Consider the following 24,507-nt stretch of genomic DNA (forward strand, 5'->3'; position numbering starts at 1 on the left):
AAAGCTTTACTCTAACATTTAGTGTAAGGGTTAAGGTATGGCTTTCAATAAAATTACCTTTATGGTTAAGATTATGGATATGGTTTCAATAATACTTGTTTAAAATAAGACTCTTTTTTTTACAAACTTACTGAAAGGGTTTGCCTGAAACTCACCTTTGCCATTAAGTTTGAAAATCAAAAAAAAAGTGTTTTAATTTGAAATTGTTATATAGCAAAATATAAATTGAAAATAACAATAAAAGAAATCATACTGTCTTAGTGAGAATTGTAATTTTGAAAAGCACTGCTTATTAAAAAAAAAAAAAAAAAAATCTGCTTTAAACAAATTAAACAAAAACAGCTTAAAATTATATTTTATTAATGAATATAGAATGTTGAATTGGAAAATCAAAACTGCTTAAATTTAATGGTTTTGGAATTACACTGTAATGGATAACTGTAATCTTTTCAGTTACAGTAATTATAATTTGTAAACTAAAAAAGCTAATTGACAATTATCTGTGAAACTGCAATAACTGAGCACAAATCCAACCAAACCAAAGTATTTATGTAATGAATAAGTTTGTTTGGAATAAAAGTAATGCAGTAATGTTATTGAACTAGTATACCGTGTTAATATTTTTGTATTCTATGTTTTTAAATATTTTTTTATAGAAAAAAGTATAGTCCAGATACGTACAGTTGCATAATATACTGTTTAAATTTATTTAGAAAAATAATATCAAAACATGACACAGTTTCTACCAGCTAATCTTTTAGCATTATTTTCGGCACGTCCACCTATTCCGTTTAAACCACCTGTGGAAGGTCTTAAAAAGCGAAAAAATAGCCACTGTTATGTTGGTTTAGGAGATTTTGTGTCAAATTTTGAGGTTTTTTTTATTTTAAGTTTTTTGTTTGTTTGTATAATCAGTATATTTGAATACATGGCTAATGTAATGTGTTTTTATCTCTTTTTTGTGTGTATTTTTTATAGGTAAAGCCTCCCCCACCTGCAACTAGAGGTGAAACTAGAGAAGAAAAAGAAGAACGCAAAGTACGTTTTTAAAATATTTTAAGCATACTTTAATTCTAATTATAAGATAAATTTATATACAGTAAACGCAAATATCTAAATAATCAATGCTACAACAAATTAGCAAATAATTTTGATATTTAGATAAAAATGTTTATGTAGAAAGTAAAATGTAGAGCAAGTTAGAAAAGATTTTTGTCAGGGATTATCTTTTTCCAGATATTTCTTAACAGTGTTATTTATATCTAGATATTCAAAATAGTTTTTTTATCTAGATATCCAAAAATAGTTTTTAAAATGCATGTTAAATTTTTTTTGTGTATAACTGTCATAAGATAATTAAAACACTAAAGGCCTCGCTCATCAATTACTCAATGCTATATTTTGTTAGGTCAGGTATTTTTTGTATGATTTTAAAACAAATTTTATTGAACTGTATTATTAATTATATTGACTATTTCTCATAAAAATCTTGTGTAATTTAATTTAATTTGTATAAATTAAAATAATTTATAAACCCTATTTAAATAAATATTGAAGTACTTTTTTAATTAAAAGAATGCCTTCCAAAACTAAAACCCTTAGTTGATGCATGTACACTCAACTGCGCTTATCCCTATTTAAGCCAGTTGATGTATGACCTATCGCTGTGAATACAGCTATATCTGTCGATTTCTGTACTGAATGATGCACTTATTCTATGAAACTTTGAAAATTACAAATAAATGGTAAACAATTATAAATAAACAATAGTTAAAAACTTAAGACTACTTCAAAATAAAACTTTTTTTCAAAAAGTTGAAATTAAAAGAAAAAAGTTTCTGAGGAAGATTTGAACCTTAAATCTTGTCAGCGGCGTCATAAATTTAGCAATGTAGCATCCATAGCACTAAACTGTTATGTTAACTGAATAAAAAATTAAAATATTTAAACATTTTTTGTGTAAAAATAATGGATCTATTATGTACGTGCATACAAATAATGAAATTCTTTTTAAACATATAAAGTTTTTTTTAATTATACAAATTGTATTTATGTTTCAAGATTAATTTTTTTCCCGGATATTTCTTCTAAATATTTTTTGGTATATTTTTCAGTAAAAAATTTTCTAAATTTTCAAATTTTGATCTGGATAATCACTGTTTTGTAATCAAAACTTGAATGAATGATTTTGATACTTTCAAAATTATTTTTGTGTTGCGTAACTTAAATATAAATGACCAAATTTATATAACTGTTTATAAATTTTTTTTATATAAGGTGTTAAAAAATGTGTATATCTACTATTTTCGGTTTAATTAAGGGACTGCTCAATAAAGCGTGACTGAGGGGGGGGGGGAGAGGGTAATGGAAAGTGTCACCAATATCACATGAGGAGGAGGTGGTTTGTTACAGTTTGAGTTAGCAAAAAACATAAATTAAAATTTTTATCACTCAGGCTTGGTCAGGAAGGAATACTGTTGAATGCCATTAAATTCCATGCAAATAATATTTTGCTTCAACAATTTGGCCACAGCATTTAACATGTTTTCAAAATTTAAAAATTGCCCTGTTAAAAATTACCTAGATTTATCTAAAAAAATAGCTTAAAAAAAAGATAATTTAAAAAAGAAAAGAAATCTTAACGAAAGAGAGAATAAAAATTTAACTAAATCTAAAGCACAAAAAACAAAAATATAACTTAACTAAATTAAAATTCACAAAACTAAAATGCTAAGTTTATTTAAATCAAGTTTTTAATTATGTTTGGAATAACAAACTTGAAATCATTCATTTTTACTAATGGTTATATATTATAGGAAACTGTTTTAATAAAGGAACAATTTAATTCTAATGATTATTAAATAAATATTCACTCTTAATTTAAGTTTGTGTTTTTTTTTACTAATTCAAAAATAGTAATTTAAACACATGCTAAAAATAGTTATTTAAATACATGCTAGTAAATAATTATGCATAAAAAAAAAAAAAATTTAAACTCTTCTTAAAACCATTTTATACTTTTTTTAAAAGATACATTTATATGTTGTTTTTTTAAGTTTTGTTTTTAAAGAATTAACATTTATCATAAAAAATACATAATTATATGAATAAAAAAATCTGGAAAATCATAATTAAATATATATAAAAATTTTATTCCTAAAAAAATTATAATCAGGGTATAAAAAAGTTATATATCATCAAAATGAATTATCAATCAAAATAAATTTCTTGCCGTTGCTGTAAAATGTTTTGATAAATGTTTGAATAAAAATGATTTGTGAAAAGGAACAACTTTACAAATCTATTTATGAAGGATATTTAAAAGCACTCACAAATAAACCAAAGCAAAAGTCTCCAAAAAAAATCTGATGTGAGATTAAAACAAAGAGCAAAACATTGCCCAAATTAAATGTTGAATTTGAAAAAAAAAATTGAAGAAATAAAACAATGCAGTTGAATCTAAAATTACTTTTGATGGCATGACTTATGCTACCCCATCAATTACATCAAGTGAAGACAGTGAAAATGGATTACAAGAAAACTTCAATTTTTTGAAAATTTTATTAAAACAAGCCCTAAAACAAGATCAGTTAAAGAAAGAAATTTCTGTTTTACAAAAAGTTATTATATATCTTACTGAAAAATTTTTGGAGCATAGTGGGATGCTAAACATGTCAGAGAAAGTTAATATATACTTTAAATTGTAAAAATGTAATGATCAAAACTGGGTTCATCGTTGTAATTAACTGTTTCATCTTATTCCAAATGGGTTTCTTCCCTGCCAGTTTCTTTGTTCTAAGAAGAAAATAGCCTCTAGTACTATAACTCAAAGAACAATTTTGTAAGCCTTATTTTAAACTTATTACTTTGCAAAATAATTTTTCTCAAGACAGTTACAAACAATTTCATACGGTGTCCAAGCATTCAAAGTTCCAATTTAGTTAGTTAGTACCAATTGTAGTCTAGATTTTGCCACTATCAAATCAATGAATCAACACAACAGTTTGCTCAAGTATTAGACTATCCAATGTGATTCACAAAGTTAAACCTCATAGCCCAGTTGCTCTAAATCTATATGAGCTTGTGTGTGTATTTTAAATTTGGACAAAGAAAAAGTTGAGCTGTATGATCAGGGCGATGTTGATACATCTGACCTCAACTAACCTTCCAATACTTGACAGTCAAAATCTGATTTGGGAACAATTTTAGGTCTTGAACAGAAATTTTTAATTTGTATTTTTTTAAAAGTTTTCAATAGAAAATATGAAACTAAAAATTTAAACAACTTTTTAAAACTATTTAAGCAGTATAGTTCTTTGTTGTTGTTTTTTGTTTGTTTGTTTTTTTTTGCAGATTTTTTTAGAACTTTTTTTTTTTGATTAATTTTCAATGTAATTCTTATACTATAAAAATAATTTTTAATGAAATCTGTATACTGGTCATTTTTAACTATTTTTAAAATTTTATTTAAAAATAAGAGTTTGTTTAAAACTAATTATGTCAAAACATGAAAAAAAAACTAAAAAAAAAACGAACTTTTTGATCTTAAAGGCGCTCACAAAAATAAATAATAAATTAGAAATTTTTTTGCTTTTTTTTTGTTTTATTGCTAAAAGCGATATTTTATTTTGAATACCCAATATGTTTTTTACTATTTTTGCGTATGTAAGTAAAATATGACTTAACTTAAAAAATATTTTAATATAACATTATAACAAAAAACAATTTAGTAAAAAATTTTTATTAAAAGGTTTAGTGTTTAAAATTTATTATTTAAATGTAACATTTAAACTTTAAGAAACATGTTTTTGATTTTTAAAATTCAATAGATATATTTTTTAGATATGTATATGAAATGTATATGTATTTTTTTCAGAAATATATATTCAACTATGTTTTGATCATTTGATTATTAGCAAGATAAAAATAAAAATAAGGGTTATTTATTACTAGTGATTTTTTAGAGAATTTTTTTTTTTTAAGAAATATGAAAAAGAGACTGCAACAACTAAGGAGCTTGAAAGAAAACTAGCCTCATGTAAGTATTTCAAATATACTTGTAAAACCAATAGATAGATATATAGTATATAGTATAAACTACTCAAAAAAGTATACATATTACGCATTGAAGCTTAAATGAGACTATCTGGTTTTTTTTAACTTCTATATGGATATCTAAATTATTAAAGACTTTAATAATTTAGGGTTACTTAATGAACCAATATGAAATTAAAATTTTTTTTTTTTTTTATAAAAACATCACCAGAGTACATGTTGAAATCCTGGTGAGAATCTACCATAATAGTTTAAGTTAAAAAAATCACAAAGTTAAAGAGTTTTTTTCATCTGAAAAATTAGTTTAAACTATAAAAGATTTATGCACTTAAATAAGAGAAACCACTTGAGATTATACTTACATGAGAATCTCTTTGTATTAGTGCCCATTTGTGTGTGTTTGACATGGAACTCTTGGCATCCATTAAAGCCAAGATAATGCAGAGGAAGAGTCTCTCAGCACTTTTTTTATAAGAAAGTATAAGAAATTTATTTATAGATAAAATTGTATATGTATATGTAAATATATATGTAATAATAATATGTTATTTAAAATAAGGGAAATGATAAAGTTCCATTTGTATAGCATTACATAGAAATTTCTGTAAGTGTAAACTTTTTTAGTATTAGTTGAATTTATGGGCAATTGTCTATAATATATATATAATATGAAAAAAGTTAAACTTTATTTTAACAATTAGAAGTCTTTTGCTATATATATTTTTGCTATAAATATATACAATAAGATTTAAAATAATTAAAAAATGTACTTTGCTATCGGATAAATTTGAACTCTTGGAATTGACACTGATGGCAGTGCACTAAACCACTGATCTATTGAAGATATACGTTTTAGTGAAAAAGTCTCTTATAAGCTCTTTGTATGCAAAAAAGGTGCACATGTTAATTTTTTTTTGCTCTTGAAGCAATTTTTTTGAATAAATTATTTTTCTACCGTTTACTAAAAAATATTGAAGCAAATAAGGAATAGGTATAAAAATAATCGATGTGGAATAAATAAGAATAAAAATGGTTGGCTTGTTAAAGACCTGTATTTTACAGGTCGGAACAGCTAGGATATGATACATTTTATATATATATATTATTTGTATATACAGGGCTCGAAATTTTTTGTTCCGGACAATTTGTCTGATAAATATTCAAGTTAGACAGACATGTCTGATAAAAATTGAAGAAGTGCGATCGAACACCATTCCTGACCATGCATAAAATATTTTGTTTTTACAACTTGACCATGCAATTTTTTTTTGACAACTCTAGGCATTTCAAAATGCGCTGAAAATAAAAAGAAAATTTGTAAGATTAATTATCTATCAAAAAAGAAAATCTTAAAGAAAAAGAAAAAACTAAGCTCAAAAAACTAAAATTTGAAAAGGAAAATATATTTATATTACGTTTTTTAAAAATTACTATACTATGCAAAATGCTATGTAATTTATTATGTAAATATATTAAATACATAAATTATGTAAATATTAAATACATAATTAAATATATAATAAAAATACAAAATTATTAAATACATAAATTACTATGCAAATATATTAAATTCATAAATTATTAAGTTTATTTATTACTTTATTAAATAAAGTAACAAATTAATTATGTTTACAATAAACCCATTTTATTTAAATTATCAAATAATATTTTATGTAATTACATTTATATAAGTATGTATTTTTTTATAAGTCTTTTCAAACTTTTTTTAAGATTATTTTTATAAACACTTTTAATAGCAAAAGTTTTTTTGCGCAAAAACAAATGTTACATAACAACTTAAATTTAAAAGTGTAATAAAAAGTACTGGTTTCTATATGCATTAAAATAACTATTACATTAAAATTTTTATAAAATAAATTTAAAAGGGGTTTTAAAAGCTTAAATATTTGTTTGAAATTTATAAAAACTATCAAACAAAAAATGAAATAAATACTAAACTATAAATTTAAATTAATAACTAATTGCAACATTCTAATATAAATGATAAAAACCGGACTACTTAATTAAAAAAAATGTAATGCTATGGCATCTTTTAAAAGATAAATTAACTCATAAAAATGATCTATTTTATTAACGTAGCCATGAATCCAACTTGAATTTTTGTTTTGTATAAAAAATAATAAGTTCAAAACATAAAGTTTATATACAATACTGAATTTATTAATAAATTGGGAATAACTAAAATGATTAGAAAATAAATGCACATAAAATATGGGTTAGACAAAATGACCTATAGATGTCTTTTTTTACCGAACAATATCCGATGTCCAACACTAATTTTAGCCCTGATTTATATTTATTTTAACACTGTCGATAAGAGTCAATATATATATATATATATATATATATATATATATATATATATATATATATATATATATATATATATATATAATGGAAAAAGGTATGCCAAGCAAAAAAAACAATAATTGAATTTTTGAAATTTGAAAAAAGATTTATTTCTTTTAAATAAATATATAAATGATAAAAGAGCACTAGAGGCCTTACACTATTTTCATCAGTAGTGCTATGTTTAATGCTTTATCAAATTTTTTTTTTTTTATATATAACTGTAGAAAGTTAGATAATAGAAAAATTAAATTGCTATATTGTAACTATGAGTTACCATTGCAATATTTTTTTAAAAAGGAAGTCTCAATTAAATGTGTCATGTTTTTGTTTATGTAAATGACTTTCATATGACAACAAATATTTTTCACTTAACTGAGAACATTTTTTCTTTTAAATGTATTAAATCACTATTTTTTTTCTTTGAACCTTTTTTTATTTACTTTTTCGTAAGTTTTTGCTGCAAATGTAATTAAGAAATCAATGATTTATAGGTAAATTTAAAAATTTCTATAGTAGAATTCTTATATATATATTTAGTAAAATCTTGTTTTATGTAACAATAGTAGTTTTTATAGTTTTTATAGTTTTTATAGTTTTTATAGTTTCATAAAACAATTGTCTTCTTAGTATTAAGTATCAAATTTAAATAGCAAAAAATTTGCACACGAGTGTTAATAAAATAGTTTTAACAATTTTTAAAATTATCAGAGATAAAATAGTATTTTGTATCTCTGCTCATTAAAATCAGAGATATAAAATTATTATTTAAAATTTTTGTATGTAACTAAGAACATTATCTCTACCAACTGTTCTTTTTTTTTTTTTCTTTTTTTTTTTTTTCGTAGCTTTTCACTGTCGAGAAGCCATTACAATGAATGAATTATTTTGAAGTTATTAGTTGCGCATTTGAAATTATTGGTTTACACATTTTTTTTGTTGTGCATTTGAAGTTGCGCATTTGAAGTCGCGCATTTGAAATTATCAGTTTGCACATTTCTTTTCCTTTATATTATTGAATTGTAATGGAAACATCAAAGGTTATTTGAATGCCAGTTATTTGCGAATTTAAATTAAAAAAATACATTGATTTTATTTAAAATTGTTATTTAAAAAAAAATGCAAGTTCGTTGATTTTTAGGCATTTAGTTATTTTTATATGTTAAGTTTCAATCATAAAGAATTTGATTTTTTTTTTTTTTTTTTTTTTTAAACATCTTCGCTTCCAACAAGGCTGCAAGCAGCCACTAATTAAAGTTGGAAGTTACTGAAAGATAAAAGATGAAGATTGTAGAGCAAGATATCGATTGATGGATGACTTAAAAGATTGCCATTTCTTATTTTCCACTCTCATAAATATATATATATATATATATATATATATATATATATATATATATATATCTGTGTGTGTGTGTGTATGTGTGTGTGTGTGTGTGTGTGTGTGTGTGTGTATGTATATATATATATATATATATTGGCAAGAAACTTTTAATAAACAACAAATGTAAATTGTACCAGTTAAACTATTCGGATCTATTTAGAGTTTCACTCTTGTTAAATAACACAGTTTAAAATTTACAGATGTAATAAGTTGCTATGTAGGGAGTTCCGATTCTGCTGTTTTAAACTGAATTATTCATGTACTTCCTTAATTAATGTCAAAAATGTGGTTCAATAAAGTTTATTATCAGATCTCATTCTATTTTTTAGACGTTTTCTTATTAAAAAAAGTACTGCAACACTTTCTCTCCATTACCTCGGTTGCAATGGCTGCTAAGAGTTCTGTGTCAAATATGCTCGAATGAGCATTAAGTTAAGCATTATATAATATGATTTTTTTGCATTGAGAATTTTTCTATAATAGTTAATTTTTTATTTATAAAAGGGGACCCACATACCGATCCTAATGCTTCTGGTGATCCATTTAAAACATTGTTTGTTGCAAGAATAGTAAGTAATTTTTTCTGAATATATATATATATATATATATATATATATATATATATATATATATATGTATTTTTTTTTACATATAAAGATGTAATACCATAACAACTGTATTATAGAATTATGACACAACAGAATCAAAGCTGCGCAGGGAGTTAGAAACGCATGGTCCGATTAGAAAGGTTCTATTTATTTTCAAAATATTACTTGTTTTAAAGAAATTATAGTTGTATCTTGATTTAATATAAATTTATAATAAAAAATTAATATTAAATTAAAGTTAACTGTTAAAATTACTTAGTTAATTTAAGTAGCATTTTTAAAGTACTGTTTCAAAAAATTTGTTTTAAACACTTTGTCCATGTCAGGTTATTGAGAAACTTATGAATGTTCTGAATTTCATCATGATTGCATTTTTTCAAAAATTCATCACAGCAAAGATCTTTAAAAGAAAGTACTGATTTAATACAGTGGAGAAAATAGAATTAGCCTCACCATCCAATATTTACTAAATCTACTGATACTGATCCAATATTTTGTAAATCTCTAAGCAAATTTGTGCTGTGCATCTTTTGTATCCACACTTATATAATTATTGTTACAAACAACAACTTTTTAGATTATAATATAGCTTAATTAAATTGCGGTACATTTGAAAAAACCATAAAATGTATAATACCTAATATTTGTGGTAGCAAATAGAATTAGCCTCATCAATAATTATTTTCAGTTTACTTGTATATTTTGATCTGGTGATACGCAATTGTGACTTGGTTTTTTATTATTATTTGTTAGTTAAACAAAGACTGTGAAATCATGGCTTATAAAGCTTTAAACATTTGGTTTTTGATACCTGAATTTGAAATGGGGTGTGGTAAGTGTTTAACGAATGAAGTATTAGCAGTAATCAAAGCATATAAATATACAGACTTATCTAATCGGGAAATTACAAAGAAAATTAAAAGATCAACCAAAGTGGTTAATAATAACTTCAAGATTAGCGTTAAATATGGAGCTTATAAGAAAAATGATGACAAACTTAAAATTGATAATCGTACTAAACGAGTTATTGTGTGTCGTGCTGCTGCTCAGCACATGAACACATCTCAAATTCGTGTTGATTTACAATTACCTGTAACTGTTCAACGTGTGAGACAAATCTTACATGAAGATCCAAACACAGTTCGGAAAAGCGTAAACCAAGACCAAAACTTACTGTTTGTCATAAAGAAGTTAGATTACAATTTGCAAAAGAACACATGCCTTCACAGGAAGAGTGGCATCAAGTTCTCTTTAGTGATGAAAAAAAGTTTAATCTAGATGGTCCTGATGGCTATCAATATTACTGGCGATCTTCGAAAAGAAAAAGAAACTCAAATGAGTCGTAACTTTTTAGTGGTGGAACTGTTATGGTTTGGGGGGCTTTTTCATTTGCTGGAAAACAACCATTGCCATGGATTTCAACAAAATTGAATTCACAGGACTACATTGACTTATTAGAAATTAGTTAGCCTGAACATGGTGAAGAATTGATGGGTAAAAGTTTCACTATTTAACAAGACAATGCTGCTATCCATAACGTAAAGCTTACAAAAGCTTGGTTTAGAAAGAAAAATATTCATGTAATGGAATGGCCTGCATGCAGTCCAGGTCTTAACCCAATTGAAAATCTATGGGGAATACTTTCTTGAAAGGTTTATGAAAATGGTAAGCAATATGAATCCGCATTGGAGCTGAAAACTCGTATCAGAGAAGCTTGGAATGAAATATCTATAGAAACTATCCAAAATCTTGTGACTAGTATGTCAAGTCACATATTTGAAGTCATTAAAAATTCAGGAAACAATAATAAATATTAAATGAGTGTAAAACAAAATAATCTTTTGTATTTTCTTGTGTATAACGTAAATGAGGCTAATTCTATTTTCTCCACAAATTGAATACTTTTAATTTTTTTTCCACTTGTAATTAATTAAACATACCAATTTATAAACTTTTTAATTGTTTTAGAATATAATAAGAAATAGGGTAGATTTAATAATTGTTTCATTGTCATTTTTGTTAAATTAGAACAAAAAATAAAGGTGAGGCTAATTCTATATTTACCGCTGTATTCTCTTTTGATAGTTTTGTGACCTGAATAAAGATCAGATTTTGATATTTTGTTAAAAAGTTTAGTATCTCCATCATCTATGTAAAAAGTGTGCCTTAAGTTATGTAAGTATTCTAATTAATAAAACATTTATTTCCTAGAACTTCCATCACGCTTGAGCTGCCCATATGGGCAATTATGAAACAAACTTGTTTAACATTCTAAATAATATATTTTTACACTGCTTGCATTTCTCTGATAAAACCTCTAGTGTATTTTCCTGGTGAAATCAGTGTCACAACACCATAAAAGGGATTCCCAAGTGTTGAGACAAGTTATGTTTATTTTGTAAAGACATATTAGAAAGTAAGTTTCAAGTTTATTAAAATTAACAAAAAAATATTTCTTTTTAAATTAAAAAACAATTTTTGTCGTTCCAACCTACATCTTATAGCTTAAAGTGATATTTAAAGAGAATTCAAACATGCCTAGTTTAGCTTAAGAATTTAAGCTAAACTAGGCATGTTTGAATTTTTTTCATTTTGCTATTTTCAATATATTTTTTAATTTTTTTTTTTTTAATCTCCTGTATTTAGGCAAGCTGGAAGCTTCTATTCCTTTTTGTCAGTATTAAGTCAAATCTTCAACCTATAGTTTTCTCTTTGTGCAGCTAAAAAAAATATTTATAATTTTATCTCTAGACTGTCTCATGTGCTTTTTATGGCCAAGCCCATCTATCAAATCAAGTTTCAGAGTTAACAACTTTCTTCTGATTAATTAGATAATTAAAAGAAAGTACTGCAGTCAATATTGCAATATTCGCCATATTTTTTTGTTGTCTGGTTTTTAGAAACATCTTTACCTAATGCTACTTTCCAAATTATATAAGCCTATTGGCAAAAGTACAGAGAATGTGTAAAACATTGTATATTGCGTTCCAAAACAATTTTAAATGAAGTTGTTGCAACATTCCATACGACAGAGTAAAAATTTATAGAGCTAAAGAATAGAATCTGGAGTAAGAAAGTAGCGAGCACAATAAAAAGATGCAACCTTAGCAGATGCTATTTTTGCAATGGATTAGTTATATGGTTTCCAAGAAAGATTGGAAGTAAGAGTTAATTTTAGAAGATGAAGGGCAAATGACCAGCATGGGAAACATCAAATGTTGAGAGTGATAGCCCTAACCTCTCCACATCTAATGCACAATAAAACCTATCGGTTATTATCATTAATAAATCAGCAGTAGAATGAAAAGATTGAAATCCATATTGGTTATTAGAAAGTAAGTTATTAGATTCAAGATAAGAGATTAAGCGTTTGTTAATTAAATACTCAAAAACCTTGCTTATGATAGTAAGAAAACTAATAAGACAGTAGTTATGCGAGTCAGATGGCTCTCCAGAATTTTTGAAAACAAGGATAATAGATGTGGCTTTCCAGCAGACTGGAAAACAAAATTCTGATAAGCACTTGTTAAGTAGTTTTAAAAGTATAGATGACAACTAAGTAGAACACTTCTGCAAGACTATAACAGGTATGTTGTCTGGACCATAGGATGTAGGAGTCAAAGTAAAAAAACACTTTCATAGAGAAGCTTGTATGAGATAAATGTCAAACAATGGATCAATCTGTTAGTCAGTTATATCAGGTAGGGTGTGATTAGAGGAATCAAAAGATGGGATTGATGAAAAGATCTTAGCAAACTATCAACTTAGTTCTTAGTTGAGGTAACAAAATCTGAACCACGCAAGAGAGTTGGAATTGCAGATTTTTTAAAGATTCTCCAGAAGTTGCTAGAGCCTGATTTGTTAGATAAAGTACAAGATTTCGTGACCTAAGAAAAGCGGGCTTTAGCATTAGGCAAAACCTTTTTACAGTGGTTTTTAGTAATAGTAAACAGATATCTGTTTTTTGCAGAATTATTTTGGTGATAGATATGGTAGTAATGGTTACAATTTAAAATTGCAGCAGTACAATGAGAGGAAAACCATAGAGAGGAGTGAGGCTTGATTTGGAATCATCAAGAAAGAATAAACAATTCCATGCCTGCATGATTCCAAGAAGTTATATAAGAAGCACAATTGCCAGCAGGGAGGCAAAAGATTTTTACCCACGGCTATCACTGACAAATTGGTGAATTCCTAAGAATGTAAATGCCTAGGCCAAGCATGTGACTATTGGTGTCTTTACGGACTACAGGAAGATAATCATTAACACTAAATCACAAGATGAGACAGCTGAACTCAAATTAGACTTACAAAGAGCAAGTAGGTCTGGTGAACTGTTGATGATATTAGCCTCGCTGAGAGCTACCACAGAGTTTAGGACACCTGACTACCAGCTGGCCTCAGAACCATAAAACTGAGTTTGCTGTACCCTCATTTGGATATAACATTCATTATCCTATGCAGGAAGCAATGTAACAAAGGTTTACATCTATGCCAGCCTAATAGAAGAAGAAGAGGTGCGAAGCTAGTCAATAGATAGAATCTCTTTAGAGCACAAGTCTTTGCCTAGGAGGCCTTCTACAAGAAAGTAATTACATTTATACAACTAGTCTTGTAGAAGGACTACAAGTAGTAGGATGCATTTATTGTTTGCCCAAGATGAGTATTTTTATCGAGACACCATCTAAATATATATATATATATATATATATATATATATATATATATATATATATATATATATATATATATATATATATATGTATATGTATATATATATATGTATTTGTATATATATATATGTATATGTATATATATATATGTATTTGTATATATATATATGTATATGTATGTATATATATGTATATGTATATATATATATATATATGTATATATATATGTATATATATATTATATGTATTATGTATATAATATATATATATACATATATATATATATGTATATATATATATGTATATATATATTATATATATTATGTATATAATATATATATATATATATATATATATATATATATATATATATATATATATATATATATATATGTATATATATATTATATATATTATGTATATAATATATATTATATATATATACATATATATATATATATATAAATATATATATATATATACATATACACACACACACACACACCACACACACACACACACACACACACACACACACACACACACACACACACACACACACACCATAGCCCATTAGATATGGTTTTGCTGACTTTTTTGATTTTTTATCTTTTTTAATTTAAATTTTGTTTCAATTTAGTTTTTGGTTTAATTTAATAATCACTGGTTTAATGTTTGCTATAGAACATTTTAAAACTATTTTCAAGAAACAAAAATTATGCCTTTATAAAAAATTTCTAACTATTCAAAATGTTTCGATGTAATTGAAAGTTTTTTACTCACTTGCACTATCTTTTAAATCTATGTTTGAATTTCAGTAATGATCCTTGCTATGCCACTGGGTCTTAAAAACGTCACTGCAATTAAATTTGTAAGCATTAAAATTCTTTAAATTAAATTTTAAGATTATTTGAATAAGAGAATTTTAGAAAACTAAAATTCTCTTATTCAAATGGATTTTTTTTTTTAAAATTCCTAAAAACAACTTGCGTATTTATAGAAAATGTTTAGACTTGATATTGCTTTAAATAAAATAAAAATATTAAAAAACTGGCATTGCGTTTTTCATATTCTATCCGAGATTTCTTGTTATAAATTTTTTAGTTAAAAGCTTTTATGTGTTAAAGAGATTTAAAGTAATTTAAGTTCAAAAGTATTTTATCAAAATCTCAGTGCAAGAGAGCAAATAAACATACTTTTATTTAAAAATTAATTTAGCGTGGCGTACTGTATAACCCCTAATAAAAAACTTAGACAAAAAAAAAAAACTAAAAAAAAACTTAGACAAAAACATTCTTTCAAAACATTTTTTTCTATACATCTTTACTTTTAAGAATGGCAATTCTTTTATTCTTAGCTGTTTTTTTGATATTAAATGATTTTTAAGCCATCATTCATCTTAATCTTAAAATGATTAGAAATATACATTTACACCTTAATTTATTCAAAATAAGAAAAGTGATTATTAAAGGTGTCATCTTTTTAATATTTTTATAGAAGGTAAAATGTATCAAAACTAATAGAAATAAATTCATTTTATATTTTTAATATGCTATCATTTTTTAAAGGTAATATGAAAATATCTTGAATGATATATATAAAATCCAATTTTAAAAAAATATGTTAACTACTATGAATAAAAATAATTTTTGAAATTAAGATATAATCAAAATGCAACGATTTAAAGCACCAACTTAATATATTCCTATTTCAGATATATATTTAAAGCTTTGCCCAATTGCTATAGATATTTGGGAATTTGTAGAATTATTGATGGACCGCTATGTGGTTCACTCATCATTTAAAAACAGATTTTATGAACTGCAGTGCAGGTTAGTCATCATAATAGGGTTAATTTACAGTTTTAAAATTTTTAGTTTTGTTTAGTTGATTTTTAGTTTTTGTAAAGTTTCAATTTTTTAAGTTTAGTTTTTTTAATTTTCACTTTTGCTATGATTATCATTTTTTACCTTTTATTGTCAGTTAAAAATATTTTCAATATATTTGATGATCTTGAGGCAATTATACTAATAACAACAACCTGTAACTAAGTTGCAGTAAGTTTAGTGAGTCTTTTTATTTTAAAAATAACCAAACTAAACAAGAAATTGTTATTAGGCTCTTAGGCCTAATATCCAGGGCAGGTTACCCCTAAGGATCAAAATAATTTTTTTTAATGACCATATTAGACACTATTAGAAAAAACTTTCCAAGTTATAATTTTTTTTTGTCTGTAAACAAATTTTTAAGATATCCAAAAAGTTTTTAATTTTACTGAAGATTAACATACCTTTTTGTAAGCGAAAAACTTGTTTTTTCACCAATTTTAACCCTTTAAGGCCTGAGGGTGGAAAACGCTTCTGTTTAATAAAATATACCAGGGTAATCATTAATATGGAAACTGAAGTGGGACTAATATGTCCCGTCAGGCCATAAAAACTTTTAAAAAAATTTTTTTTCAGTTAAATAAAGAAAAAACAAAATGTTTGTTAATAAACACATTTCAATTAAGTTTATTTAAATGTTATGATATTTCGGAAAAATTCTTTTTTTTTTAATTTATGCACAAAAACACCTTACAAGTAGTGCATTTAAAATGTGGTCTTGACTCGATCTTTTCTTTTAGCATACTTCACATCTTCCACTGTTAGTTTCATAAAAAGGCCAATTAATGCCTTGGTTTTCTCCTCTAATTGACAAAGGTACTGAGTAATTAGACTTTCGTTTTTTTGTTGATAAAGGTCATAACATTGGGCTTCCTATTTTGGGTAGTCTGCCTAGTATTATTAACGATTGTGCAACTTATCTTTTAAACTGCATTAATATAATTTTTTCACCACTTAAATTTTTATAGACCATATAAGCATTATGTAAAGTACGCTCAAAAACCCCAAAAAATATTTGATGCCACCATTTCTTTGATTTTCGGTCTACGCCATGAATCGAGCAATACCTGCCTTGTCCACTCCCCCCCCCCCCCCATATATAAATTGTAATCTTGACAGCAGTAGAACAAGAAATAATTTGTACACTACCATCTTTGTTTTTACAGTTTATTGTAGTTGCATCAGTACCATGGAAATTAGATATGATATGCACAGACCTATTGTCAAGCCATTTATAGACTACAATACCATTTCGAGAAACTCTATAATCAAAATCTCCTCTTTTCAAATCTTTATCTCTTTTTAAATCTTTGAGAAAATACTTCTTGTTTTTCGTAAAGTACCACAGCATAAAATATTTTTTGATTTCAAATACTCATGTAAAGGAACAGAAGTAAAAAAGTTACCAACATATACTTCATGATAATGATCTTGTAAGCATCTAGTCATTTCAAAAACAATTTTATCCTCCAACCCAAAATTGATTGGAATGTCATCAAGAAAGTTTTGACCACTTTTACCTTGATAAACAGAAAATTTTAAAAAATAACCATCAATATCTGCCATACACCGTAGTTTATACCCTCTCTTTATTGGTTTCATTGGGTTATATTGTTTGAGGGAACTTCTTCCCTTGAAAAGAATCATTCTTTCATCAATACAAATTTTTTGAGAACTATTATAACTCAACAAATTTTTCGTTAAGTTTGTCTAAAAGCGGTCTTAGTTTGAAGAATTTATCAGGATTGTTATTTGGCATAGCGCTGTTATCATTGACATGGAGGTATGATAATATTTTTAAGAACCTGTCACGAGACATTACAAAAGAAACAAATGGCACTTCCAAATCAGGCTCTGTATCCAATAGTGTTTCAGTGATGGTAGTTTGTGATATCCCATTACAAAGTTTGTTCCAATAAATGCAAGTAAGTCAATTTTTTTTTATTACATGGTACTTTTTTTTTGACATTGTAAAACATATAAATTACTATGATATAAAATGAAATCAACTATTTCTTGGTTAAAATATTTCATGAAAAAGTCGACTGGATTATTGCATTCAGCAAACTGTTCTTTTACTGGTCCTATGAAGTATAAAATATTTATTTAGTTAACAATGTATGTTCAAAATTTTAAAGTACATAAATATAACAAAACTTTAAAAAAACAAAATTTCTTGATTTATATACATCGAGAAATTAAAATAAAATATAAACCTTGTGGAAAGGTAAAACTGTTCTTTTCTTTTTGTTAATTCTTCCATCTCCTATCATTATCAATATCATATTCTATTTTATATTCTATTTTGCTATTTTCATCGCTATTATCATTATCAACTAACTCATCATCTGAATGAAGTAAATAGTTTTCATCAGCAACGGAACCTTGTTCAATTTCAATAGGATCAATAATAACTTCTTGTTCAATATCCGAATCGAAATCAGATGATTCAATTTCACTGGAATCACCAGAAGAAAGGTCTTGTCAAATTATTTCAGCAGCTTCTATAGCATTGTATCAAATCTTACGACTCATATTTGATTATAATTTTAGTTTTTTACACTTTACTACACTAAACAAAAAATATGTTTGGCTTTAAAAATATCAGACCGTAACGCCTGACGGGACTTTTTAGTCCCACTTTAATTTTCATAAAAAAGTAGTGTATGCAAAACTTTTTAACACTTAAACTAAACTTCAAATGTTTATTTACACATTAAAGAAGCTCTAAAAAAATTCCCAACACAAATAAAAGTATGTAAAGTTAAATATAATAGGTTTGCTTTTACAAAATAAATACGCTTAATTTCCTTAAAAACCATCATTAGAGATCACATCTAAAATGAAAAATAATTGATGCAAACAATTAAATGTAATTTTAAAATATGACTAAAAACCAAGTGAAAATTTGCGCAATGTTTTTACAGCAAAAAAAGAACCGGTTTAAAAGAAAGACAGGAGTAAATGTAGTGGGACAAATAAGTCCCGTCAGTTCACAAAGGGTTAAAGATCCTATAAACTTATTCATTATATTTACATTGTTGTAGTTAATATTCAAGCCAATATATACCTTCTGTGACTGTAATCACAGAAAGGTATTTTAAAGGTCCCTACCACTTAACAACTCATACTCTAAAGCCTGCAAAACTTTTTGAAATATTCCTCTACATGTTTTTATTATTAAATGCATACTTAAAAATATAATTTAAATATATATTTACATATATTACATTTAAATAGTTTTATATATTATTTTCAGCATGGAAAATGACTGCCGGTCAATGGTCAATGACCACCTGAAATGACTAAAGTTCTTATTTTGATCTCCCAAAATGAATTCTTGCCAGTCATAGTTTTGGTTAAATGAAATCAGTTGAATAAATATTATAGTTTTGAAAAATGTTTGACAAATAATCAGGATGTAATTTAAAAAACCATATACTAAAATTTCATATAGTCATACAAATTTTGAAAAAGCGTTTAAAATAGTTTTATTGTGTGTGATCTGGTTTTTTGATGAATATTATATGTGGTGTAAACTATATCTATTTTTTTTTTTTACTACACTTATTACAAATCACTTACATTTACATTATTCGATTAAAAAATACATTTTTTTTTTGCTACAATTATTGCAGATTGCTTACACTATACTTATCAAAGATTAGTTTCATTTTACTGGTGATGAAAATCTTTTTTTCATAATTTATAGAAGTTCTTTTTTATTATTATTTTTATAAGAAAATTAAATATATTATTTTAAAGTTATATAATAATATTATAATTACAGTATTTAACCAAGAACATTTTCCCTTTCAATTGTGCTTTGTCGTTTTTTTCTTCTCTCAATCTTTTTCCCTGAAGTTTTTACCGCTTTCGAATCGCAATATATGAATAAATGATTTTTTTCAAACATTAAATTATTTTTGTATTTATAAAATTCACTTAGGAAGAACTAATTCCTTAGTATTAGTTATATAAAAATTTAAACAGAAAAAAATACAAATTTTGAGTGTCCAATAAAACAAATGACAGTCAGTTCCATGCGTTATCTAGTCAAATTGACCGCTCGCATTTGTTTTCGTATTTTCCACGCTGATTATTTTGTATTAGTTTAATTATATACCATTTCCAAAATTAGTTTTTCAAATAATTCAATTTTTAAAAGAGTAAAAATTAGTACAAAATAAAAAAACGACTTTTGATTATTTAATTTAATGTATAGGAGAAGTTTAATTTTTTTTTTCATTTAGAACCTTTTCTTTGGATATGTAGTTTAAACCAAAAAAATAAAAGAATCTGGAAAGAATAGTTTAATAAATATATATATATATTTTTTGATTTTGTTTTAGGTAAAGAAAATAAACTTTTTTTAAAATTAATTTAGATACACATGGTTTATAATTTTGTTAAGCGAAAACCTAGAGGATATGCTTTTGTTGAATTTGAACATGAAAGAGATATGCAAGGTGACATTCTTTTTTATAAATTTTTATTAGTATTTTGCTTCTTTTTTGTTTTCAAACATTTGGTGTCTAAAAAACACCATAAGCAATTAATCGTGCATCAAGATAAGTTGTTTTGTTAAAGATGGTTAATTTTAAATAGATAATGTTAATGTAAAGCTTCAAAGAAAAAAGATGGTTTAACAAATTGCAAGGTAGATCACATGATGCACATGTGTGCATTGTTAATATTTAGTATTAAGAAAAGGTAGCTTTAGTTAATAAACTTGTAAATGATTCACACAGTTTCTTTAAATAAATTTCATAAATTTACAAAATATAAAGTTTGACAAATTTCTTATGTAATTTCTTTTATTTATTGCTATTAGTTTGGTTCTCATCGTTGTGTGAAATTTGCTGTCCTCGATATGCTGTATAGTGGAGGGTATAGGTGGGTATTGATACCTCCTGTCCCACTTATTTTTTTCATAAGTTTTGTTTAAATTCCACAATTATTTTGCAAATATACTTTTTACTATTTTGACATTTATTTCTGATAAAAATCTGCATTTGTCTCTAATTTAAAACAGCTGGTTTACAAACTCAGGTAAAAACCTGTAAGTATTTTTTAAATAAATCATAATGATTTAGAAAATTAAATTACAGTCAAAGTATCTGTAAGTATTTAAAAATTTAAAAAAAAAAAAAAAAACTCAAAACAGATGGATCACAAAGTCAGGTAGCACCTGTAAGTATTTCTAATAATTCAGAAGTGTATAAAAACAGATGGATAGCAAAATCAGGTAGTACCTTTAAGTGTTTTGAAAAAAATGAAACATGGATGGTAAAATTCAGGTAGCACCTGTACGTTTTTTCAAAGAAATGAGGAATGTTTTTAAAACAAATGGATTACAAGTTCAGGTAGTACCTGCAAGTATTTTTGAATAAATAAGAAATGTCTTTAAAACAGATGGATTGTGAACTCAGGTAGCACCTGTAAGTATTTTTATGAATCACAATTGATTTTAAAACAGATTGTTTACAAACTCTTGTTAAATCTGTAAGTATTTGAATAAATCACAAAAATTAAAAAAAAGATGGATTACAAAATCAGGTAAATCCTGTAAGTATTTTTAAATGATTGAAAAATGTCTTTTGAAATGTTGGAAAATTCAACTTGTTTCTGGAGGTATTTATAAATAGTATCAAGTTTCAAACAGTTGGTTTATAAACTCAGGTAGAGCCTGTAAGTATATTTTAATAAAGAAACCTCTTAAAATTTGATGGATTACAAACTCAGGTGGTACCTGCAAGTGTTTTAAATAAATTAGAAGTATCTTCAAAACAGATCGTTTACAAACACAGGTAGCACCTGGAAGTATTTTATATTCAGAAACATCTTTAAAGCAGATGGATTACAAGCTTAGAACATACTTGTAAGTATATTTAATAAATCACAAATTTTTTTAATACAAACTTAACTAGCTCTTGTAAGTATTATTTAAATTAGTTAAAAGCCTCTTAAAAACAGATTGCCAAGTCAGGTAATACCTATAAGTATTTTAGAATAATAAAGAAATAAATTTAAAACGAATAGATTTAGAAGTCAGGTAATACTTGTATGTATTCTAAATAAATTAAAACATAAAAAGAAACTCAGGTAATACCTCAAAACTTGCAGCAACAACCTATAATATAATGACTTGTAAGTATATTTTAATCGAATCATTTTTAAAACAGATAAATTACTAACTCAGGTGGAATCTGTAAGTATTTGAAGTAAACCAGTGTCTTCAAAAACAGATGGTTCACAATCACAGGTAGCTCCTATATGTATATTTTAACAAACCTAAATATCTTTAAAGCAGATTCATCATACACCAAGTACTTTTAAGTATTTAAAATAAACTTGAAAAGGCCTTTAAAACAAGTGGACAGCAAAATATTTTATCAAATAAGATTTTGAATAAATCACAAATAACTTTAAAGCAGATGGCTTATATAATTCAGGTAATACTCATTAGTATATGAAATAAACCAAAAATATCTTTTAAACAAATAAACTTCACATTCAGTTAGTACATCTAAGTATTTACCTTTACATGTTTTCAATTTTTTCCAGGAACCTATACAGATTTAAATTATTTAGCAAGGATTATGATTTTCAAAAGTTTTTCAATTTTTTATCAATAGTTTCAATTAAAAAGTAAATCATGAAAATTGTCAATCATAAAAATTGTAGCTTTGGAATTTGTTGTCCTTTGGAGTTTTATTTTCCGTAACAAAATTATTTTTCAGAACAAAATAATTATTTTTCAGAACAAAATAATTATCTTTTCGAACAAAATAATTATATTTAGAAATTAATAGTTATATTTAGAAAGCTAATTAGAGTAGTGTGAGTCTATTTTTTACAAAAAAATGTATCTGTTACAAAAAAATTAATACCCATTGCAAAATAAAAAAGTAACCATTACAAAAAAAAGAAGTCATTACAAAATTTTTTTTTACAAATTGCACATTTGAAAGGTAAATATGAATTAATGGAAATAAAATCATACCAGGGCAAAAAGAATTAAAACATTTTTATTAAATGCATTAATTATTAATATTAAATTGTTTTAATTTTATTATAGTTTAAGATTCTAAAACTTTCAAAATATTCAAAATCTTTTTTTTTTTAACTCAATACTTTTTAAATTTATTTTTTAACAACTATTTAATTAGGAATTGTTATCTTGAAAAATTAAATTTTTGATAAAATGTGTATTTCTATTGTAGATTGCATACTGCAACCTAAAAATTTATTTATAAATTTTAAAAAAATTTTAGCCATCAATAATATTTTAACCCCTGATTATATTATATTTCAAAAAATTGTTACTATCTTTATCATTTTTATATAAATTTTCAAAGCTAAATTTTTAATTTGTTTCAAATTGAAATTCTGTGGGTAATTTTAGATATTAGGAAAATTTGATTTTTTAATTTTTGTTTAAATCAAAAAAGTTTAGATTACAAAATCAGGTAACCTGTAGGTAAGCCTGTAAGTATTTTTTAATCATTGAATAAATCTCTTAAAATTACCAAAAACTCTCATGGTTCCTGGGGATATTTATAAAGAAAATCAAGTTTCAAGCAGTTGACTTATATACTCAGGTAGCTTGAAAAAATAATCTATTTCAAATTTTAGAAATAATAAAGAGACCACCCGTGTTCAAAATGTAAAACAAACCATGTTTAGATTTTTAAAAATTAGTAATTTATATTTTTACATATTCAGCAAATTCATCAATTAATTTAAATTAACATTTAACAAAAAAAAAAAACTATTTTCTACCATAATTTTGCAATAAATAAACCTTTATGATATTATTTATTAATAATGCTTTTTTTTTTTTTTTGCAGCGATTTTTTTTTTTTTTTTTTTTAATGCTGAAGTTCTTTTATACTCATTATTGAAAAAGTACTTGGTAACAACTAAAAGTGCATTTATAAATAAACATTAGTAATAGCGTCAATGCATTTTTTTATTGCGTTGACTAGAATCCAATAGTTTTAAGTTTAATTCAATTTTTCGCCAAATTATTTGATAAAAAGTTTTTGTTATGATTGGAAAATGCTCATATTCTTTTTGGCAGCACTTATATTAATCGTTCCTAACAAGTGAACAAAATATTTTTAAGCCACGCCAGTGTTTGCAAGCTCTAAAGCGGCACATGAAGATGTCTGTTAATCTGTTTAAATAATGAGGGAACATTTATTTCAATATTTACTATTTCTTATATAGTTATTTCAATATTTTTAATGGTGTATCCACCTTTTTTTGGTTTTGGAATTTATCTGTGGATTATTGATCTATGTTTAGTCTTGTTAGTAGAAGTTACTGTTAACCCTCTTTAAAAAATATTTTGTTTAAAATTTGTTATTGGCAACCTAATATCTAGTAGTTAAAGTTAAAATACTTCTTTAATAGTACTTGTTGCTTGTATTGATATATAAGCTAGTCTTGCAAACACTCTATAATAAGTATTAACATTTATTCTCATACACATTACCAGCAATCTCATAAGAGATCAGTTTGGG

At 25.1% G+C, this 24,507-nt stretch overlaps 1 protein-coding gene across 1 annotated transcript in view; it reads left to right on the forward strand.

Moving 5' to 3' along the window:
• Positions 1-681: 681 nt before the first annotated feature.
• Positions 682-24,507, forward strand: part of LOC100212177 (U1 small nuclear ribonucleoprotein 70 kDa) — a 33,430-nt gene continuing 9,604 nt past the window's right edge. The window contains exons 1-6 of the mRNA XM_065791330.1: positions 682-874; positions 979-1,038; positions 4,984-5,038; positions 9,314-9,378; positions 9,495-9,557; positions 20,364-20,445. Coding sequence (XP_065647402.1) covers positions 731-874; positions 979-1,038; positions 4,984-5,038; positions 9,314-9,378; positions 9,495-9,557; positions 20,364-20,445 — 469 coding nt within the window. The 5' untranslated portion in view covers positions 682-730. The remainder of the gene's footprint in view (positions 875-978; positions 1,039-4,983; positions 5,039-9,313; positions 9,379-9,494; positions 9,558-20,363; positions 20,446-24,507) is intronic.

Source organism: Hydra vulgaris, chromosome 02 (assembly GCF_038396675.1).
Source record: "Hydra vulgaris chromosome 02, alternate assembly HydraT2T_AEP".
Lineage (NCBI taxonomy): Eukaryota > Metazoa > Cnidaria > Hydrozoa > Anthoathecata > Hydridae > Hydra > Hydra vulgaris.